This window comes from Drosophila bipectinata, chromosome XR (genome assembly GCF_030179905.1).
Source record: "Drosophila bipectinata strain 14024-0381.07 chromosome XR, DbipHiC1v2, whole genome shotgun sequence".
In the NCBI taxonomy this organism is placed as follows: domain Eukaryota; kingdom Metazoa; phylum Arthropoda; class Insecta; order Diptera; family Drosophilidae; genus Drosophila; species Drosophila bipectinata.
Genome location: NC_091735.1, coordinates 22,974,348 through 22,995,814, shown reverse-complemented (window position 1 = coordinate 22,995,814; position 21,467 = coordinate 22,974,348). Strand labels below are relative to the sequence as shown.

The window sequence follows — 21,467 nt, the reverse complement described above, 5'->3', positions numbered from 1 at the left end:
ATTAACTGACCAAAAATAGAATGTGTACCAAGTTCCAGCTTTCTATCTTCAAAAACACGAATGTTGGGTCATTTCCGATCGTTCAGTTATATGGCAGCTATAAGATATAGTCGTCCGATCCATATGAAATTTGGAATGTCGTATTATTTTGCCAAAAATAGCTCTCATGTCAATTTTTAGCCCTCTAACTCTAAAAACACCAAAGTTATACCATTTCCGATCAATCAGTTATATGGCAGCTATAGGATATAGTTGGCCGATCCTTATGAAATTTGGAAGGTTGGATCAACTGACCAAAAATAGAATCTGTATTAAATTTCAGCTTTCTATCTTCAAAAACACAAAAGTTGGGTCATTTCCGATCGTTCAGTTATATGGCAGCTATAGGATATAGTCGGCCGATCCTTATAAAATTTGGCATGTCGTAATTTTTTGCCAAAAATAGCTCTCATGTCAAATTTGAACTCTCTAACTCTAAAAACACCAAAGTTATACCATTTCCGATCAATCAGTTATATGGCAGCTATAGGATATAGTCGGCCGATCCCGGCCGTTCCGACTTATATACTGCGTGCAAAGGAAAGAAGGGTGTGTGCAAAGTTTCAAGACGATAGCTTCAAAACTGAGAGACTAGTTCGCGTAGAAACGGACAGACAGACAGACGGACAGACGGACAGACGGACAGACGGACATGCTCATATCAACTCAGGAGGTGATCCTGATCAAGAATATATATACTTTATAGGGTCGGAGATGTCTCCTTCACTGCGTTGCACACTTTTGACCAAAATTATAATACCCTCTGCAAGGGTATAAAAATACAGAATAGTTTTTAATTTCCAAAAAATATGACAAACAACCGAAAAAATCTTGAAAAAAAATCCTATTCACCCAAATTTTCTCTCCGTGCCTCTAACCAACAACCAGCATTCATTTTTCAGGCCAAACTTTGACAAATTGCTGCTGGCGAAGCTCAAAATCGAGCTGGCGGAAGGGAGATACCTATCTCTACCCATACATACATACATATGGCAGGTCCCTGGCAGGTCCTCCCTGGCATGTCCTGGTGGGTAAAACTCCTAACCAGGGTGGCGGGGAATGACCTGAACATCATCACATCACTGTGGCTAATTATTACATTTTTACCTTGACCACGCCCTGCAGGCCCTGCAAAACTACTACTAGAGGGGAGGGAGGGAAGCCACTTTGACAGTCGCTGATAAATCAATGTCAAAAAGTGGGCGAAAGGACTAAAGGACGAAAGGACGAAGGCCACTGGCAGGATGGCATGGCATGGCAGGATTAGTAGCGTTGACTAACGAATGAACACGAGTGCATTATGTATGTATGGGGCCCGGTGTGAGCTAATTTGATTGAAACATACATAATTATACAACTAAGTTACGGGTTTTACGGGTTTACAATGGCTCCCCCAATCACCCATTTGCCCCATCATCAAAGTCGAGAGGATGAAAAGGATAGCACGGGGATTAGATGGCCTCAAATGAGTATCCGGACTGTAAGCTCCATGACTCCCCGAGACAAAATCAAATTGCGTGTTTAGATTTACACATGGATTTTGATCCAAAAGTGAATTGTTTTTGGAAGTCATTCATGGATATTTTGGGTTGGTTTTTTGGGAGTATTTATTGTAGGATTTATAAATGTTTTTAGGAGAAAGTAAGAGCTTAAGAGCTTCTTATCCGTTAGTTGTTAGACCCCTTTTTCAACTAATTTAAGAGTTTAAAATCTAATTGGTTTAACTTTACTTTCAACTTTTGTAAATCTACAACTTTTTAAAGCATTTCTCATCAGATATACTCAGATATACCCTCAGATATACCCATGAATCTCTCCTTGTCCTCGTGTCCGTGTGTCCGTTAATTGATTTTCTAACCGATTTAAGAGTTTAAAAGCAAATCGGCCTACCTAAACCTTAAAATCCTGTAAACCTTTAACTTTTTATGGCATATCTTAGTAGATAATACCCATAATAAACCTCTCCTTGTCCGCTTGTCCGTCTGTCCGCTAGTTTGTATATTATTTCCTACTAACTTCTTGAAAAAAAAAAAAACAAAATTTTCTAAAATTCTTATATAATTTAGTGAATATATCCCATAATACACACTAATATCCCTTAATATAATATCCTAATATCCAATACAAACTTTATAGTGTCCGCATGTCCGTTATTTCAGAAATTTTAGACTTATAACATGTTACAGAAAACCCCTTAAAAATCTAAACTTTTCACTTTTTTAAGAAAATAAATCGTATCTCATAATACATACGCGGTCATCCCTAAATATAGTATCCATTGTGAACCAAATCCTGTGCATTTGTCCGCCTCTCCGTTATTTTATATATTTTTTTTTAAGGAAACCCCTAAATAATCTCAACTTTTCACTGGTTTGGTAAAAATTTTATATCCATGAATACATTTGAATTGAATTTGAATATCCATTGTGAACCATATCCTGTCCGTTTGTCCGTCTGTACGTTATTTTATAAATAATTTTTAAAGAAAACCCTAAATAATCTCAACTTTACACTTTATTTTGGCAAATATGTTTAATTTTTTAATAAATACTCCTATATCCCTAAAAATATTACACATTATAATAATCATATCTTGTCCGCATATCCGTCTGTCCATTGGTAGCCACTATTATCAGTATTATTGTCTTAAAACATCCTAAGAAAAACCCCAAATAATCATACATTTTCACAAACTTTAGCAAATATAATCCACGATATATATTTTCCCCAAATATAATATTCCCCAAAAATATTATAAATATGTCTATAATTTTTTGACAACCCTAACAAAAAGAAAAACCCAAAAACCCAGCAACCCAGCAACCCAGAATACAAAAATATATCGAAGGAATCCCATCAACAGGCCCTGTTTATTCTGTCAAATATTTGGAAGCATTCGAAATTGTAGAACAAATTCATTTTTACCTGGCATTAACGTAAGTGATACAAAATAATTTTCGTGTGTGTTTTTTTTTTTTTTCTAAAAAGACAGACAAATCATTTGAAAAAACACCGGCATGTTTTAGTACGCGGTAGTCGGAATCTATTTCTATATATTTATTTTTTTTTTCGTCAAATTTCTTTCACGCCCCGCTCCGTTTTAAAAATTAAATCAAAATATTTTGTGTAAAAGGCAGGAAAAATAAAAATTCAAAGATCCATCAAATCAAACGTTTTCGGTTCAGTTTAGCTAAAAAAAAATTCAACAAAATTGTTCGCGACCATATACGACCGTGAGTGTGAAGTAATCGCCGATCTCCGCAAGCACGCAGATAAAGTAGGACCACGTCAGGACTACTCCAGGCAGGACCCAACACTCTCTCTATTGATCGCGAATTGTGAGAACCTTTCCATCTCATAATCCTTCAGGCCGTCCAGGACACACAAACACACTCAAACACACACACGAAGACACAGATAGACAAATTTTTTTCATTTTTCGATACAATCGTTCGTGTATCGAATTATCCAAAATTGTAATCCTCTGAGGAGTCATCTGAGCCAGTACTAGCAGAAGCAGCAGCAGGACTAGCAGTATGAAGCCCGAACAGCTGAATCGCTTGATGCGAGCCAAGGGCCAAGTGCAACCCTGGTTTCTAAGGAACACCACTGAGCTTTATGAGTGCGCCATAAGGACCTACTATGAGCGCAGCTCGGCCGCTATTCCTTATTCTGCACGTGAGTATCTTTTTATCTTTTTTTAATATTTCTAGAAGCTATTTATATTCTTATAGTGGTTATGGTTTTTGTAGAAATATTAAATATTTTTATCTTTTATTTAAAAGATCTCTAGAATGAAGAGAAAACTGTCCGCGTGTCAGTGTATCCGATTTTATTAACTTTTCTTTAGCTATTTGGATATATTTAAGAAAATACTTTCAATTTTGGTATCAAAACCTATTATTTTTTATATAGACTTCATGGATAGATATGAGAGACCCTAGTCCTTGTTGACAGACCCATGAACAGTGTTCTGTTCTGAACAGTCCATGTGTCCTTTTTTCCGTTATTAGTAACTTTTTTAGTTACTATTACTATTATGGTATATTAAATATTTATTAATATACTTATAGTCTTTATAGTTGACAGGTTAAACCTTATATATTTGATCTGAGACGTCTTTATTACAGATAGATAGATAATAAGAGAGCCCTGTCCGTGTCCGTGTGTCCGTATGCCCATTACTAGTTACTCTTTTAGTTATTATTTGTATATACATATATGTATAAATATGATCCCAGTGTCTTAAGCTTGGTTATCTAGGTCTCAGGTTTTGGTCTGAGAAATCTCCATAATACATATACAGATACGTATAACAGATCCCTGTCCGCGTATCCCCATGTCCACCAATTGGTTTCTTGACCAAGAAACTCCTCCAGCTTTCAAGCTATCAAAACCAAACTTTGGACCCAGTCTTTTAAACCTTAAACTTATCTTTCCCCGATAGTTTTTTAAACCTCTAATCCCCCTAAAATTTAATAATTTACTTTATTAATTAATTCTATATCCTTATTCCAGATAATCGCAATGCCCGCCTACGTCTTGAGAATGCCGGACCCGTTCGAAAGCTAAAAAGAGCCCATCCCGAGCCCACCGCCCCGGACAACTACCCGCATAATCATCGCCTGCAGACGGATCTGGCGACCAATGCCAATTCCAATAAGCTCCTCAATACCGTCCTCCAGGCGACGCGTCGCCGTTCCATGTCCTATTCGGTGGGCACATCTCGGCCTGGAGCCGGCGGTGGTAGTGGTGTCAGTGGTGGTGCCGCCGCCACCGCTGCCCAGCCGTACAGCGTTTACGGCAAATCGGTGTTGAGTGGCAGCAGTTCCAGCTGCTCGACCGCCACCAGCAGCAGTGGCACCTCGCACGACGGTTTTCCAGGTCATTTCGGGCGGCGTACCTTCCTTAAGACGCCATCTTCCTCCAAGAAGTCCAAGAAATCCAAGAAGCAGCAACCGACCACATCGGAGAAGCCCACACAGGGACTGTTTAGTTCGGGACGTTCGTTTAGCCTGCCACCGCGACCCACTATTCGGGGTATGGACACCAGTGTGGCACGTCCCATGCCGCCCAACACGAAGCATCATTTGGAGGCCATGCAGAAGAATGCACAGGTAAGTTATCCTTTCAAGGCTTTTAATCCTTAAATATTAATTATAATATCCTTTAAAGGTAAACTTTGCAAGCCTTCCGCGAAGCGAGGGCGACAACCTCATGGTGGTGGATGCCGCTCTGAAACGTCGTATTTCCGTTGTACCCTACGATGATGAGACACCACAGCCCCGGGGGTATTCCAACCGATTGCGAAATGATGGTGGAAATACATGGAAAACGGCCAGACGCCATAGAGGCAACGAGAGCGGAAACAGTGATGGGAACAGCGAGATCGTCAGCCAATCGTCGGAGGTGCGATATCGCTTCCAGACATTGGCCGATCGGATCAAGCAGTTCGAATATATTCAGTTTGCGGACGGACCCGTTACCAGTTTCGCCTTCGATCGCCGCCAGAAGATGCCAGCTACCAGGAAGAAGGCTAAGAAGGCAAGCCGGATACCGGATACCGAGTCCGAAGTACCAAACACAACATCATCATCATCATCCGTAGCACCGATGCGTCGCAAAAAAATGGATGAACAGCCACGACAACTGGGCTACAATAATGTCCTTCATTCGAATCATCGTCAAAGGAGTCGTAGCTTGGAAATGGAGCCACCCTTGATGGAATCGATTGGTCTTTTGAATACTCTCGAAAAAAGCCCAAAACCAACCACTGCAAGTCCTCGTGGCTCCAGTGTGGATAGTCCGGGCCGATCATTTTTCCGGCCAGCCATCACATCCACTTGGGCAGCTGCTTATGCCGCTAGAAATGCAGGTAAGATTCTAATTTTAATAATAATAATTATATTTTTTAAATATTTAATATTTTTCTTTATAAAAATTCCTATAAAACTAGAAAATGGTGGTTCAACGAAGGATTCAGGTATAATTTTGCATGCAATTCCCAATTATTTTTCGATAAACAAATTCTTGATATCCTTATGCACTGCACCTTTTAAGATGTTAAACCAGAAACCGCAGTGAGAATACCATCGACTTTTACCGCAAAAAACTATAAAAAAAAATACATTTCACGCAAAAGTTTGGGCGTCAGTCGGCCAGGTAGTTCCGGAAAAATACGACCCCAAACTCCAACATACACAGTCCCACTACCACCCGGTCATGCATCATCCCATCCACCTGGCACTGTATCTAAGGCACTAGAACCGGAGGCAAGTACTTCTGAGGAAATCGATTGGAGAAAGAAACCCAAGACTAGTAGTGGTGCGAATACCAAGAATAATAATTGGACAATTGGTTATAAGGCCGATTATGGAAATAAATCCACGGGAGCGGCAGGACCCTCAACCACTTGGGCAGGGATTACCAAAAACGTCAACCTGAGTCCTGGTTTCAGGGCGGAAGAATATGCAACCGGCACGACTCTGAAGAACAGCTACCGTTCATCCACCGCCGGGTCAGCTTCCGCCTCCAAACGTGCCGCCACAGCACCGACCACAGCCCGAGGAAAGGCCACCACCGCGAATCCTTCCATAAAACCACCAGCATTCACACCACCTTTGGATCTAAAAAATACCAACCCATCGCCAGTACGACGTTTCCAAATGCAACAGCAAGGAAGCCTTGAAGAAGCCAGAAAGGATACAGACATCATGACGAAGACGAAACCCACGCGTTCCGCCCATCTCCCAGAGAAGTCGGTGGGCCAGTCAATGGAACAGGAAATGGCCTCCATGGTCAGGGCGAATGTGTATAGTCGCACCAGTCACAGGGCCCATGCCCAGCTACTGCCACAGGATACTCCAAATCCAAATCCCACTGCCAAGATATCGAAAAAGCCACCCGGCCATTCATCGCAAGTTGTAAGGAAACGGGAAGATGAAAAGGATATCACGGCCGATAGGAAGGCGGAAAAACGTGATCAGGAGGTTCAAATCCAGAACGAAGTGCGGGAATCGTCAGAGGTTGCATCCACACCTTCATATGTATCGGGCACGCCACTGGGCAAGCAGCCCGTCTATCCAAAAGGAGCCAATCAGCTGCTGGTTGCAAGTGCCACTCAGGTGGGAAATAATTTTAATTTTTTGGAAATTAATTATTGTCTATTTTGGGGTTTTCTTCTTAAGATCCTTTTCTTCCATAATCCCTATTCTATGATAATTGATCCCTGTGATTTTTTTATCCTTTTCTACAAACAGTAGGCATTTTTATGAAGTCTTTCCTATAAGACTTGCTTTTTAAAAATGATTTGTTTAATATTTAAAAAGTTTTTGATTATGCAGTTCAAATACTAAAAAAAATACCAACTTTCCTTAAGAAACCATTAAGTATAAGTGGTATTTTTCTTCAAGAACTTTTCCTATTCATTTTTTATCATTTCTTGTGATATTTTGTTTGAAAATGAATATTTAAATTAATTTATATTATGAAACTTTAACTCAACTCAACATGGTTAAGGAAAAATACTAAAAAAATACATGAAAAACCCTAAATTAGAGCAGATTAAGGACATTTATTTAAAGATGCATTCAATTACTACAAAATAATAGTTTTTTTGGAAGCTACACTGCGTATGCGTAATATTTATCTTTAAGAAGTTTCCCTCCTTATGTTGTTGCCCTTTTTTCTATAATTTAATTTCAAAAATATTATTTTAATCAGTTCTATCAGAAAAACCTCACCTTTATAACAATTTTTTACGGTTTTTCATAGTATTTTTTAAAGATTACTTTCTGCTTGATGATAGATCATGACCCCTAAAACAATATGACTTAAAATTACGTATACGCACGGTAGTACAACAAGATGCATAGACTTCTTTAGTTCTAGTTTCTCCCGAGAAGCTCATAACATTTTATTTCATTTCCATAGATGGATAAATATAAATATATATATTTTTTAAAATCCTACTCAATTCTTTTATATTTTTTTTTATTTGGTAACCCCTTTAGGTGTCGGCCTACAAGCGTGCCTTCCGCAGCCAGCAGCAGATGCTCAAGGCGGAGATGCTGAACCAGCAGGCCAAGCTCCTGCAGCAGGAGGACAACCCTCAAGCTAACTACCCGCCTTCGACTTCCCATCCCAAGGCCATGCCCACGCCATCGCCAGTGGTGGCCACTGGAAAGTTCAGGTCCGGTGAGGCGGCAAATGGTGGTTTGCCGTTAACGGCGCCGCCACTTCAAAGCCACCGGGCACCACCGCTACCCACTGGCCGGGCTGGAGTTCGTCCCATTGCCCGGAGGAATGGTGTTGGGGAGAGTAGCCGTGGCATGGCCATTCGTCATTCCAGGCGTGACATGGGAGGCGCTGCAACCACCTATCTGAGAAGCAGGGAGAGTGGCTCGACAGGACTACGGATTAAGGCAGATGGTAGGCTTGAAATATATTTTGCAATACTGTTTTTGCTTTTTAACACTGACATGCTTTATAAAAACTTTCTAAGCACTTTTTAACACTAAAACCAACATGGTCATACTTTATATTCATTTTCCAACACTGAACTATACATTCTTAAATGTTCTAAGCCCTTTCCAACACTAAAACCAACTGTTACTTACAGCCACTTCCATAACAGAGCCCGCACAAGCGATAAGACGCCGTTTTCCAACACTTACGCCGCCCACCTACCGATCACTTCCGGACTCAACAACAACAACAACAATGGGCCGGACAGCAGTGCCACAACTGAAAATAACAACAAAGACAAAAACAAGAGGGAGCAAGCAATCAATTAACGCGGCAAAGGAGAGAGACCACCAACAAGAGAGAACCAAACAGCAGGATAACCGTAATTGGGATCGCTATCGAGAGGGAGCACGAGCCAGAATAGCGGGAGACATGGCCATAGCCAGTGCTGCGGCCGCCACAACATATTCTTCAACAAGGCCCAGACGAACAAAGATGGCGCTGACAGCGCAGCAGCCGCAGCATTATCATTTGCGCCATGATAACGGTACTAGTAGTGCGCTTCTTGGCTTCCGGCGTGAAACGCCAAGCCGTGCAGCGTCAAGGCTGCTGCAGCGACGCGAAGATTCTGGCTTGCAGTCGCGCTCACAGTCGCAGTCGTCGTCGCATCTGCAGCAGCAGCAGTCGCAGTCGCAGCGCCGTCAATTCCATTACACCGTTAATCCTCCCTGGCGTCCCCTTTACTAAAGACGATGGTGGACAATAACCATCGTATTCCTATAATTATTTGGGGAGATAAGCAAGAAAACAAGAAAAATAATGAAAAACTAAGAAAAGAGAAAGCAATATCAAAAATTTAGAAATCTTCAGGGTTGCCCGTAAACACTGCTGCTCAACTGGGCTTGTGGAAACCAAAAATTTTCCTTGTGTTTTTGTACTGAGTGTGTTTTGTAATAATGCCGTAACATTCAGATACGTAACACGTACGTGTGGACACAAGTACATATATGCAGAGAGTAACAGAGTGTAATGAATTGTAAATTTACCGTTAGCATAAATTAACAAAATAAAAGTGATAATTATAAGAAATTTTGAAGTTTTATGATAGTTTTTCAACACTTATTTGTATTAAAAAGGGATCTGGTCACACTAAATAGACTTAATAACTAAAAAGATCATGCTTGAAAGCAATATTTTGCATAATTTTGACCATAATTTGCAAAAATATACACGAACTGAACAAATATCGGTCATAAAATATCTAAAATTAATAATTTTATAAAAACTATTTGTATTAAAAACTGATCTGGTCACATTTAACAGGTCAATAACTACAAAGACCACTTAGAAACAAAATTTTAAATTTTTTTACCATTATTTTTAAAGATATTCAAAAGCTGAACAAATATCGCTCATAAAATATCTGAAATTTAATTATTTTATAAAGACCTGGTCATACTTAAAGCCTCACTCACTCACTAAAATGTTTATACTGTTAACCAACATTGTACTATTTTTCTAACCTCTCTCTCTAATTTGCATAACATTTTCAACCAAAGAAATAAAAAAGCAAAAACCGATAACAATTTAAAACCAAATTTTAGCAAAAAAGAAAAAAAACAGAGATAGAACTAATGGTTAAAACGAGATAGACAGACAGACCGACTAAAATGCAACGGTAAACAAAATTCGAAAAGTGGACAACAGAAAATTGGTTGCCGCGTTGCTAATACAAGTGGTGCGGGTTAGTACTAGTAATGGTGACCCACAGTTCGATACTAATTTCAATACACCACAACATTCCGTACCACACCACACTAAACCAAAACAACAACAACACTAACAATAGTAAAAACCGAAACAGACAAACAAGACAGAAGAGAGGAGGAGACTCATAGGCAAACGCAACCTACTTCTCCCACTATTTCCCGTATCAACAACACAGCATTAATTTTTCATGCAGATTTAACCGTTACATGACAGGACCAACAAACGTTGGCGAAGGGACAGTGGAAAGGAAATGAATTTCAAAGAAGAATACAAAGTTTGAATAAAGAAAGAAAGAGAAGCCAACAGGGCGTATGAGTAATAAAAATAATCACTCATACGCAAGCGAGAGTACGCTTTGTGAAGAATTCCAACTTTGGTCACACTTTTCAAGAAAACCGTATAGTTTTTAAAGGAATTAAATTAATTTAATAATAAGAATAAATTTATAACTATTTTATTTTTTAAATTATTTTCTTAATCGTTTCACAAACCACTTTGGTCACACTGTGCTCATGCACATCAATGTCAAACTGGCAAGATAAGCGTCGACAACAACAATAAAGAACCTAAAGAAACGCAGGAGACAGCCCAGGATAGTCTCAAAAAAAAAAAAAAAAGAAGAGGGAGCAAGGAAAAAAAATAAAAAAATATATATAGCATCCCCTCGAAAGGAAAAAAAAAAGAAGAAGAACAGTTGCGACAAGAAGACGGCAGTTGGGAAGTAAGATTTTGGGGGGTGGGGGATGGTTGGTGGATTTGGTTGGTTTTTGGCTTGTTGTCAGACCAGCGAATTGTTGCCGCGTTCTTTGATAAATGATGATGCGTGCCACATGACTGGCCATATCCAGGACTTCAGGACGCAGTCCAAGACAACAGAGAACCAAAGAACCAGAGTGACAGACAAATAGGCTCAGTTTAACGTTTGAACTGAAACTTTCCGACTCGCCGACTGGACTGTCTGGGCCAAAAAAAGATTGACAGTTTAACAATGTTGGTAAATACCAACAGAAAAATAGGAAAAAAATTTAAAGAAAACCAAGCTAGTTTTTAAAACGATTGAGAAAGTAATAGTTTTATTTGAAATTAAATGGTAAGCTTTTAAGTTGGCTTTTAAGGGCTTTGTATATTTATTATTATTATCGAATTAGTTAATTTATTTTTTAAGCTATAATTTTTCCCTTAAAAGTGTGACCAAATTTCCAAGTTTTCACAAAGTTACTCTCTCTTGCATTTGAGTGATTAATTTTATTACTCATACGCCTTGTTGGTTTCCTTGATTTTTTTTTTTTTAAGTTTCAGAGCCTTATCTCTAAAGTTAAGAGACTAACTACTACTATAGCTATTTAGTATATACCTTTAACTAAAATTCCTCTATATATTTCCACTACATTTACATTGAGCACTTGCTCTGGTTTTCTAAATTGGTTTCGATTCAAAACAAAAGCCAATTTCCATTGGCATAAATAAATAAAAATCAAATTAAATTAATTCCAACACAAAGTGGCATATCCTGGGTGCCCTTTTTTTCCTTCTTTTTGGCAACAAAAGAGCATCGGAGCAGTAACCGGGGTATAACATACATAAAAGGCAATAAAATTAAATCAAATCAAATTAAATGCGCATATGTATGGCATTTTATGAGCTGCGCATTGCCCTTTTCCCTAAAAACCAAAAGAAGAAAAGGAATATAGAAGGTTAGTTAGTAAAAGTGAAAGGATTAAAGCGAAAAACCACACAAAAGGATACTTGGCAAGGGGGCCGCCACAACCGCAACCTATCCCAGCACCAATTCAAGATGCTTTCAGATGGGTCTATTTTACACTCTTTTTTTTATGAAAAAGGGTATGTTTAATTATTAAGTCTTAAAAAAAATTATATAAAATAATTTAATTTAATTTATAAAATTTTAAAAAAGAAAATATTGTCTCAAAAGGGGTCGAACTCGTTCTTTAAAACCTCTATAAACCTTAATTTTTCTTTAAAAATTTTATGCTTTTATTTAAAATAGAGCATCACACCTTTCATTATTTTTAAAAATTCCTTATTTTGTAGTTCTTTGGCTTTTATTTTTTTTTGTTGGCTCCTTATTTTTGGCAATAAAATAAATCCACCGCAAAGCCGCTGCGGGTAGATTGCTCGGTTGACCCCAAAAACCAAAAACAACAAAAATTCTATATTTAAGAAAATGTGGAAATGGCAATGAGAATTTTCACACAAAGTAGGAAAAGCAGCATCTGTAGCATCTGTTACGTATACATAATCAGCTAGAAGGTCCTTGGAAATATATACACGGTTGGCTTACGATTCTTGGAGCTAATTCAGTTATGTTGTCTTCCGTTTGGATACTTTTCATCGTTAATGTGTCGGTGTGGGAGTCCCAGAACTATTTCCAGTAAGCAAAAGCATCGAGTGTGCCTGGATTCCTGTACATTGTCGCATCATGTCCGAGTGCCCATTTCCTGGCCAGGATATTCCAACCTACCACCCCATCCTCCCATACGAAATCCGCTATTCTGAGGATTTCTTTGCTAGACTTTCTTGGTGCTTGATACACTGGGAGAATTTCCACTTTTCTTTTGTTTTTTTTTAGAAGATTTCTTAAGAGACGCTGTCGCATAATGTACGGCTCATAAAAGCATAATTTGTCAGAAAAAGCATGCTTTTTTATAATATTTCCCTAAAAAATCACCCAAAGATGCATTTCAAGGTAGGTTTTATAGGGTTTCTAGCTTTCGCTCTATCGCACTATATCTTATATTGTTTATTTTTGAAAAAATTCTTTATAGACGCTGCCACATAATGTACGGTCCATAAAAGTATGCTACAAAAAGTATAATTTTTAAGAAAAAGCATCCTTTTTTATAATTTTTCTCTAAAAAATCCCACAAAGATGCATAAAATATAGGTATTATAAGGTTTTTAGCTTGATGCCCTTTATCCTTTTTTTTTCTTTCAGTGCACTATCGCTCTATCGCACTCTATCTCTTTGGGCTTCCCTCTCTCCCACTCGTTTTGTGGTCATTTCAAATTTTCATTTCATTTGCCATAAAAAGGAAATTGGTTTCGTATGCCAGTTGACATGGCCCTTTACCACTAACCGGACGATCCAAAAGGGAGGATACCCCTAAAGGGGGTGTGCATGTGTGTGTGTGTGTGTGTGTGGCAGTTAAACACATAACTGCAGCAAACAACAAGCTGAAATACCTGACAAGGGAATGGAGAAATGGCAAGAGCAGTGGCAGTAGCAGTAGCTGAAACTAAAAAGGATAAGGGAAGGATGTCAGGACAAAGCATAAATGCCAGGAGCTGTGTTTAAGCTCCTTGGGCCACTCTATGGGGGGAATTTTTGTGACAGATTCGACCGAAACACAGACCCCAACCAACATGATGGAAAATGCAAGAGGGGCGAGACAGTGGAAGGAAAACAGGGACAGGAAGGATACTGCTGGACTCTCTGTTTGCTTTCTGGGGAGTTTAAGTCCCTAATTAATGAACTGCTTATGACACCCCTTGGTCACTTATTAATGAACTGCTTTCCAACGAGGTCTTTTTTTTTTAGGAAATAAAACCCAGGACACACTTTAGAAGCAAGTGATGCACCTACGTAGCATCCTCGTATATTTAAGATGAAAAGTTTCTTCTTTTTTTTATGGTTTTCTATGAATTTTTTGGTAGGCGGCACAATGAATTCCTAATTTTATGTTAAAATATATGGTTAAAACTTTAAATTAAAGGTGATTCGTTTAAATATTTAAATATTCAAAAATCAGGGGATGGTTTTGTGAAGAAAAATATAAGATTTATGATAGAAAATCTTTGTATGAATTAAAATAATTATGTATTAAAACAATATAATAATAATATTTGCAAATAAATATTTCAACTTACATGCTTTACTGTACTTTCATAAACATTTTGCCTTCAACCGTACTTCTATTTATTCGCTCTCTGTTTTTTTTATTAGCGGTACTTTATATTGGAGACGCTTCTCTTTAAATGATGTTCCATCCCCCTCTTGCACACCTAAGCACACGCGGAACCGCAAAAACGACCTAAATTTCACTTTATTTTAAGAGTTAAACCATAAAATATATTTAAATTGATAAATACTTTTATTAAAAATAATAACTTAGTTTTTTGTACATTAAAACTATTTTTTACGGACGAACGATGTTAAACTTATGAACTCACTCTAGGTAATGACTAACAAGCAGAGAGCGAAGAACGGGAGACACCTCAAAATGGACATAAAAGGGGAGAGCATAGGATCCAAACAGGATCCCAGGCTTTGATCAAGGGAGAGAGAGGGTCATGGCGAGAGCAGGTGCTGAGTAAGAACGGGAATGAGTGGGTGTGGGGATGCTTAAGGTTATAAAGGATCCAAATATAATCCCTGCCTTCGATCAAGGAAGAGAGAGAGACTGAGTGAGAACGGGGCTGAGTGGGTGTGGGGATGCCTAAGGGGATGTGAGGGTAATTAGGGAGAAAAGAGGTTGATTGAGAGAGAATGAGAGTAAAATAAGATGGCCCCAAAGATGGCCGATTTTGAGCATTTTCAAGAATTATTTCCATTCAAGGACTTTTTAAGGATTTTACATATTATACTATTCTTATTATAATTTTAATCCTTTTTATCCCGATGTTCTAAAAAAATGGAATTTCCATTTATTTAATAAAGATATTTGCATTATATCTTTTGGAAAATTGTGCAGGTCAAGACGTCCTTTTTAAATTGAATTCCTTTCGCTAGCTTTTCGGCCAATTTCCATTTCCATGCTCAGCACGCACGGTTTACAAAGTGCAACTAACTTGAAAAATTTAAATTTACTCTTTTTTTCATCCCTCCCCCCCTCAAAGCTCTCGTCTCCTCCGCACATTCTTTTTGTTTCCTTTTTTTGAGCGCGTTTTGCGGCACAAACAAATATTAAATTAACACTCAAACACACTTACACACGTTTACTGAAATAAATGGGTGAACAAAAAAAAAAAAAAAACAACAAAATGAAAAATACTAGAGCGCGCAGAAATTTTAGAGTTAAATTCAGGTCAGGGTTGCCAAGCGCCCGCGACGACGACGACGGCGATGATGATGGCAATGATGCCAGAGCAGCCACAGAAGTAGAGGCTACAACAAAAACAACAAACAGCACACAATGTAAGGCAGACATACACACACGCAAGGATATCAAGGAAAAAATTATAGAAACACAAATTTAAAAAAATTCCAAGGAATGAATTTTATTTAAAAACTTCATCAAAAAAAATGGAAAAACTAAGTCTTTTACAATTTGGGTTTATCAATTTTTAATATAACTGCTAATATTTTTACCTCCATTGTACTTAAACAGTGAAAGAGCAAGAGAAAGCACAGTAGAAAGGGAAAGCAATTTAGTTCAAAGGCATTTTCGAAGCATAAAAAAAAAAATTACAAAAAAAAAAACCAGAAAGTGCAACCGAAAAACGCACAAAAAATAATTCAGAGGGGAAAAGTGCAAGCGATAAAAATAAATAATGAAAAATGAAATAGGCGAGCAACAAAATTAAAAATTAATTAAATATGTATGCCGAGCATTAAGCTTTTAACTTAAATCTTTAATAATCAACTCTAAATAAATAATAAATAAGAGTCAGTCAGAAAAAATCGGTGCAAGAGTGCTCACAAAAACCAAATGCAATTAAATATTGAAAATATTTTCACAAAAATCACAGACAAAACAAAGCAAGCGCGGAATTTTTGACAGGACAACAAAAAAACAAAGGATATAAGGGAAAAGGACATCGCACCCCGTCGCTCATAAAACCGTTATGACACTTGCTTAAAATTCAGTGAACTGCAGTGGCTTTATTTGACTCACTGTGGCAGCTCACTTTTTTCACAAACTGTGACTTTTAATCACGATTTAAACAATAAAAAATGTAAGCAGTATCAACTGGACAAAAAAATATCAGAATATATATTTAAATACAATAAGGAAAATGGAATATAAGCAAACCCTAATTTTAGAACAAATGCAACAGCTCTTTAAAAGCTAACAAACATTTTTAAAAATCCAACACAATATTTTGTTTTTATATTTTAATCCAGATTAACAGAAAATCGCATTTGAAAACTTTTAAGGCATTCCCCATAAGGATCGGATTAAAATTGCCGAAGATATAGCCTTCGACCTGGGTCATTCTAGGCCCAATGCACTTTCCAGAATTTTGAAGGGGACCCCCTGGAAAATTTGACAAAAAATCTGAAAAATATTTTATTGCTAGATTTTGATGCAGGTCGATGGAGAATCGATCCACAAATCGTTTAAGCTATCCCTCTCAGGAATCGGATAAGAATTGGCAAGGATATAGCCTTCGACCTGGGTTAATCTGGGCCCCCATGCACTTTTCAGAATTTTGAAGGGGACCCCCTAGAAAATTTGACAAAAAATCTGAAAAATATTTTATTGCTAGATTTTGATGCAGATCGATGGAGAATCGATCCACAAATCGTTTAAGGTATCCCTCTCAGGAATCGGATAAGAATTGGCAAAGATATAGCCTTCGACCTGGGTTAATCTGGGCCCCCATGCACTTTTCAGAATTTTGAAGGGGACCCCCTAGAAAATTTGACAAAAAATCTGAAAAATATTTTATTGCTAGATTTTGATGCAGATCGATGGAGAATCGATCCACAAATCGTTTAAGCTATCCCTCTTAAGAATCGGATAAGAATTGGCAAAGATATAGCCTTCGACCTGGGTTAATCTGGGCCCCCATGCACTTTTCAGAATTTTGAAGGGGACCCCCTAGAAAATTTGACAAAAAATCTGAAAAATATTTTATTGCTAGATTTTGATGCAGATCGATGGAGAATCGATCCACAAATCGTTTAAGGTATCCCTCTCAGGAATCGGATAAGAATTGGTAAAGATATAGCCTTCGACCTGGGTTAATCTGGGCCCCCATGCACTTTTCAGAATTTTGAAGGGGACCCCCTAGAAAATTTGACAAAAAATGTGAAAAATATTTTATTGCTAGATTTTGATGCAGATCGATGGAGAATCGATCCACAAATCGTTTAAGCTATCCCTCTTAAGAATCGGATAAGAATTGGCAAAGATATAGCCTTCGACCTGGGTTAATCTGGGCCCCCATGCACTTTTCAGAATTTTGAAGGGGACCCCCTAGAAAATTTGACAAAAAATCTGAAAAATATTTTATTGCTAGATTTTGATGCAGATCGATGGAGAATCGATCCACAAATCGTTTAAGGTATCCCTCTCAGGAATCGGATAAGAATTGGCAAAGATATAGCCTTCGACCTGGGTTAATCTGGGCCCCCATGCACTTTTCAGAATTTTGAAGGGGACCCCCTAGAAAATTTGACAAAAAATCTGAAAAATATTTTATTGCTAGATTTTGATGCAGATCGATGGAGAATCGATCCACAAATCGTTTAAGGTATCCCTCTCAGGAATCGGATAAGAATTGGCAAAGATATAGCCTTCGACCTGGGTTAATCTGGGCCCCCATGCACTTTTCAGAATTTTGAAGGGGACCCCCTAGAAAATTTGACAAAAAATCTGAAAAATATTTTATTGCTAGAATTTAATGCAGATCGATGGAGAATCGATCCACAAATCGTATAAGGTATCCCTCTCAGGAATCGGATAAGAATTGGCAAAGATATAGCCTTCGACCTGGGTTAATCTGGGCCCCCATGCACTTTTCAGAATTTTGAAGGGGACCCCCTAGAAAATTTGACAAAAAATCTGAAAAATATTTTATTGCTAGATTTTTATGCAGATCGATGGAGAATCGATCCACAAATCGTTTAAGCTATCCCTCTTAAGAATCGGATAAGAATTGGCAAAGATATAGCCTTCGACCTGGGTCATTCTAGGCCCCCATGCACTTTCCAGAATTTTGCAGGGGACCCCCTAGAAAATTTGACAAAAAATCTGAAAAATATTTTATTGCTAGATTTTGATGCAGATCGATGGAGAATCGATCCACAAATCGTTTAAGGTATCCCTCTCAGGAATCGGATAAGAATTGGCAAAGAATTAGCCTTCAACCTGGGTTGATCTGGGCCCCCATGCATTAGAGTCAAATTAGAGTCCTGGGCCATATTAGAGTTTTCTGTCTTTATTTTTAATTTCAAAAGAAAGTCCTTGAAAAGCTTGGTATAAAATATTATTTTACCAAATATGAAAAAAGGAAACAATTTAAGTTTGATTTAATTTTTGAAAAATTATTGCCCTCCTCCTCGCTTCTCATAGGTCGCACTTAAGAAAACCTAAAAATTGAAAAAAATATTTTGTTTAATAATATTGTTTCCTGTTTTTTTTTTTATTAATAATTGGTCAGAAATTGTGCTCTGTGTATCTCTTCGTTTTTTATCTTTATCAAATCAATAAAATCTGCATCCCTTTCTGTGGAAAATAAATACAAAATAATTTGCATATTTCTGTTGAATTTTGCGCATTTTTTTGCATTTGTGTCTGGTAGTTGGCATATCTCTTTCGACGGATGTCTGTCAACTAAGGTTCTTATTTCTAGCATGTTTGTGCATGCTCTGATTTTTCTTTTTTTCACCATTTTTTATATGCATATTTTTCTGATATTTTTTTTGTTGTTTCTTTCATACATACTTTCTGGCAAGTCAACTTGAACAGATTTACTGTCAATGGCCCAAAGCAACATACCAGGCTCATATCTAGTCGCCCCCACGCTGCCCCACTGCCACGCCTCCTTCTAGCCATTTGGCATTTGGTGTGAAGAATGACATGCTAGAGAGTGAGAGAAAGAGAGAGAGAGAAGAACCCTTCAAAGCTTTTTGGCTGCTGTTTGTTTGAAGCTTCTCTCTTTTTTGTTTTTGGTTTTGTTTTTTGTGCGCCTTTTAAGTGGCAACTACTTTGCACCTCTCGGCGGTTCACACGCACCTGCCACAGCACACCTTGCCACAGCACACACACCTCAGTCTAACCAGAGCCCCCCAAACGTCCATTCATGTCTGACTGTCTGTGGTGCCGTCTCTTTCTAGTCAAGTGTTTTGGCCTTGGGTTGGTATTCACCTTTTTTTTTTTTTTTGAAAATCCTTTTTTTTTCCACCTTGGCACACATGTTACACCTAAGAGGCCACACACCAGCACACACCACACTGCGTATACGCAATTTATGTAATCAAAATGAAGTAGCAGACGAGGGTGCGGTGAGGGGGATGGGTATAAAAATTAAAATAAATAAATTATGTTGTGAAAATTAATGCAAAAGTTTGGGGCTATTCAACAACAAATTTTTAACAAGCTCATACAGAAAATAAATTACATAAACTTTTCCCACTAAAAACTTTAACCAATTTATATTTAAAATAGATTAATTTACTTAATTTAAGTTTTAAGGTAAAATAAATAAAAAAGGGTCAAGAAAATTGATGAAAATTCTCCTCCTCAGTATTTTGCAATTATTTGCAGGCCAAATTGCAAACAAATTTTATATAAATTATGGCCTATAATTGTAGGGAGAGGGGGCGGTGAGGAGACTGGAGAGAAGGGGGGCCTACGATTTATGGTATAAAATTTAATTTTGCGGCTTTTTAATCAACAGAAATCAAATGCAGGGCAACATTGTGTACGAGTTATGATTTATTCAAGCCCGCATATAATTTTTACTTCCAACTACATTATTATTTTTCATATCTTAACCCATTAAAATTAAAAATGTTTATATAAAATTAATATATTTAAAAATATTTCATTGAACAAAAAAATAGAAGAAAATATCCATACATATAGGGACATGTGGTGGGTTAATGTGCGTGTGGGATACTGCAATCAGGGGGTTAACCCCTCCAGAACAGAGCAGAGAGTCAGCTGTGGCGGTGGCACCCCAAATTGATGCATGTGCAGCAGCACGTTCCGGCAATGCCACTAAATCCCCTCTAGGACAACAGGCGACAGGCGGAAAGCCACAAAAAGGGGCGTGGCAACTGCCACTGGGGGTAGGTGGCAAGTACTACCAGGCAGAAGGGGCGATTGGGAGGGGGGGAACGAGTTCAGTGTCAGTTTGGTTTGGTTCGGTTCGGTTTATTTGAAAAAGCAGCATCGATATGTTATTTGCATGTGTCCAAAAAAGGGGGGGTGGAATGGGGCGGGGTGGGGGGCAAGGTGAATGGGGAGAGGGAGAGGGGGTGGTACAACCCAAGCAAATCCCATGGCAACTTTTTGCCACGCGAAACTTTCTCAGGCAAGTTTATGCATGAATAAAGTGAAAAGCTGCAGGCAAACACATGTGCACTGAGAGAAATTAAATATTAAATCTTGTATTTAGACTTTTTAAATAAGAATTAAAATTAAAAATAAAACAAGGTTATTAATTTATTAATAAAAATTGCTATTATCCTAACCTAGCTTTTCTTATAATTTCATTTATTTTATATGGAATATATTTTTAGTATTTTTTTGCAGTGTTTATTATCGCACACACTTATACAGATGCCGTTGCTGAAACAGAAACAGTTGCCACTGCAATATAACTGAAAAAAGTCATTTCGTGTTCTACCCAGTCGCGCATAATCCGGCGAAAAGTTGCACTTTATTTAGTACAGACATGACAACATATGTTGGCCAACTTCAAATTCACATTAGGCGGCTTGTTTGGCATTCTGGCAGACGGCCAAAACACCATTTAATATCAACTTTCTTTTGGTGGCAAGTAGCAAAAATTCAAATGCCCGCCAATGCTTGAATTAGAGATGGCACTGGCAATACCGTTAAGGATGGGCAAGGATTCTAATCAGAATTTTGTTCGGAACTAGTTCGCTGAAAGAGCTGGTAGAAAATTAAAACTTTTTAGAAAATTTTTAAAACTAAATAAAATAATAATAATAATGGTTTTAATAATAAATTATAAATTTTAAATTTAATTTAGCAGTATTTGTCACTCTAGTAGTTAATATTTTTAACTTTTTACATTAGCATTTTATTATCAAATTATGTATGACTGTTTTTATGAATTAAATTCATTTATTCTACAATTTATAATATTTTATATTTATTTAAAAAAAAACTAGTTCCGAAATAAAAGAACTAACCGCTTAAACTGCACAGCTGTTGCGATATTTTATCGCCTCGTGTGCAACGGTCACACCATTCCACATCACACGCACACATACCATTGCGCTCTTCGCTCGCAAACACACACATACGTGT

The 21,467-nt window shown here is 37.8% G+C and overlaps 1 protein-coding gene across 1 annotated transcript; it reads left to right on the top strand.

Moving 5' to 3' along the window:
- Positions 1–2,943: 2,943 nt before the first annotated feature.
- LOC108128498 (uncharacterized) lies at positions 2,944–9,587 on the top strand. Its single transcript, XM_017246166.3, has 7 exons — positions 2,944–3,717; positions 4,558–5,156; positions 5,215–5,914; positions 5,996–6,022; positions 6,100–7,163; positions 8,052–8,469; positions 8,660–9,587. Exons 1-7 carry the CDS (start codon positions 3,576–3,578, stop codon positions 9,250–9,252), a joined length of 3,543 nt encoding a protein of 1,180 aa, XP_017101655.2. The 5' UTR covers positions 2,944–3,575; the 3' UTR covers positions 9,253–9,587.
- Positions 9,588–21,467: the final 11,880 nt, after the last annotated feature.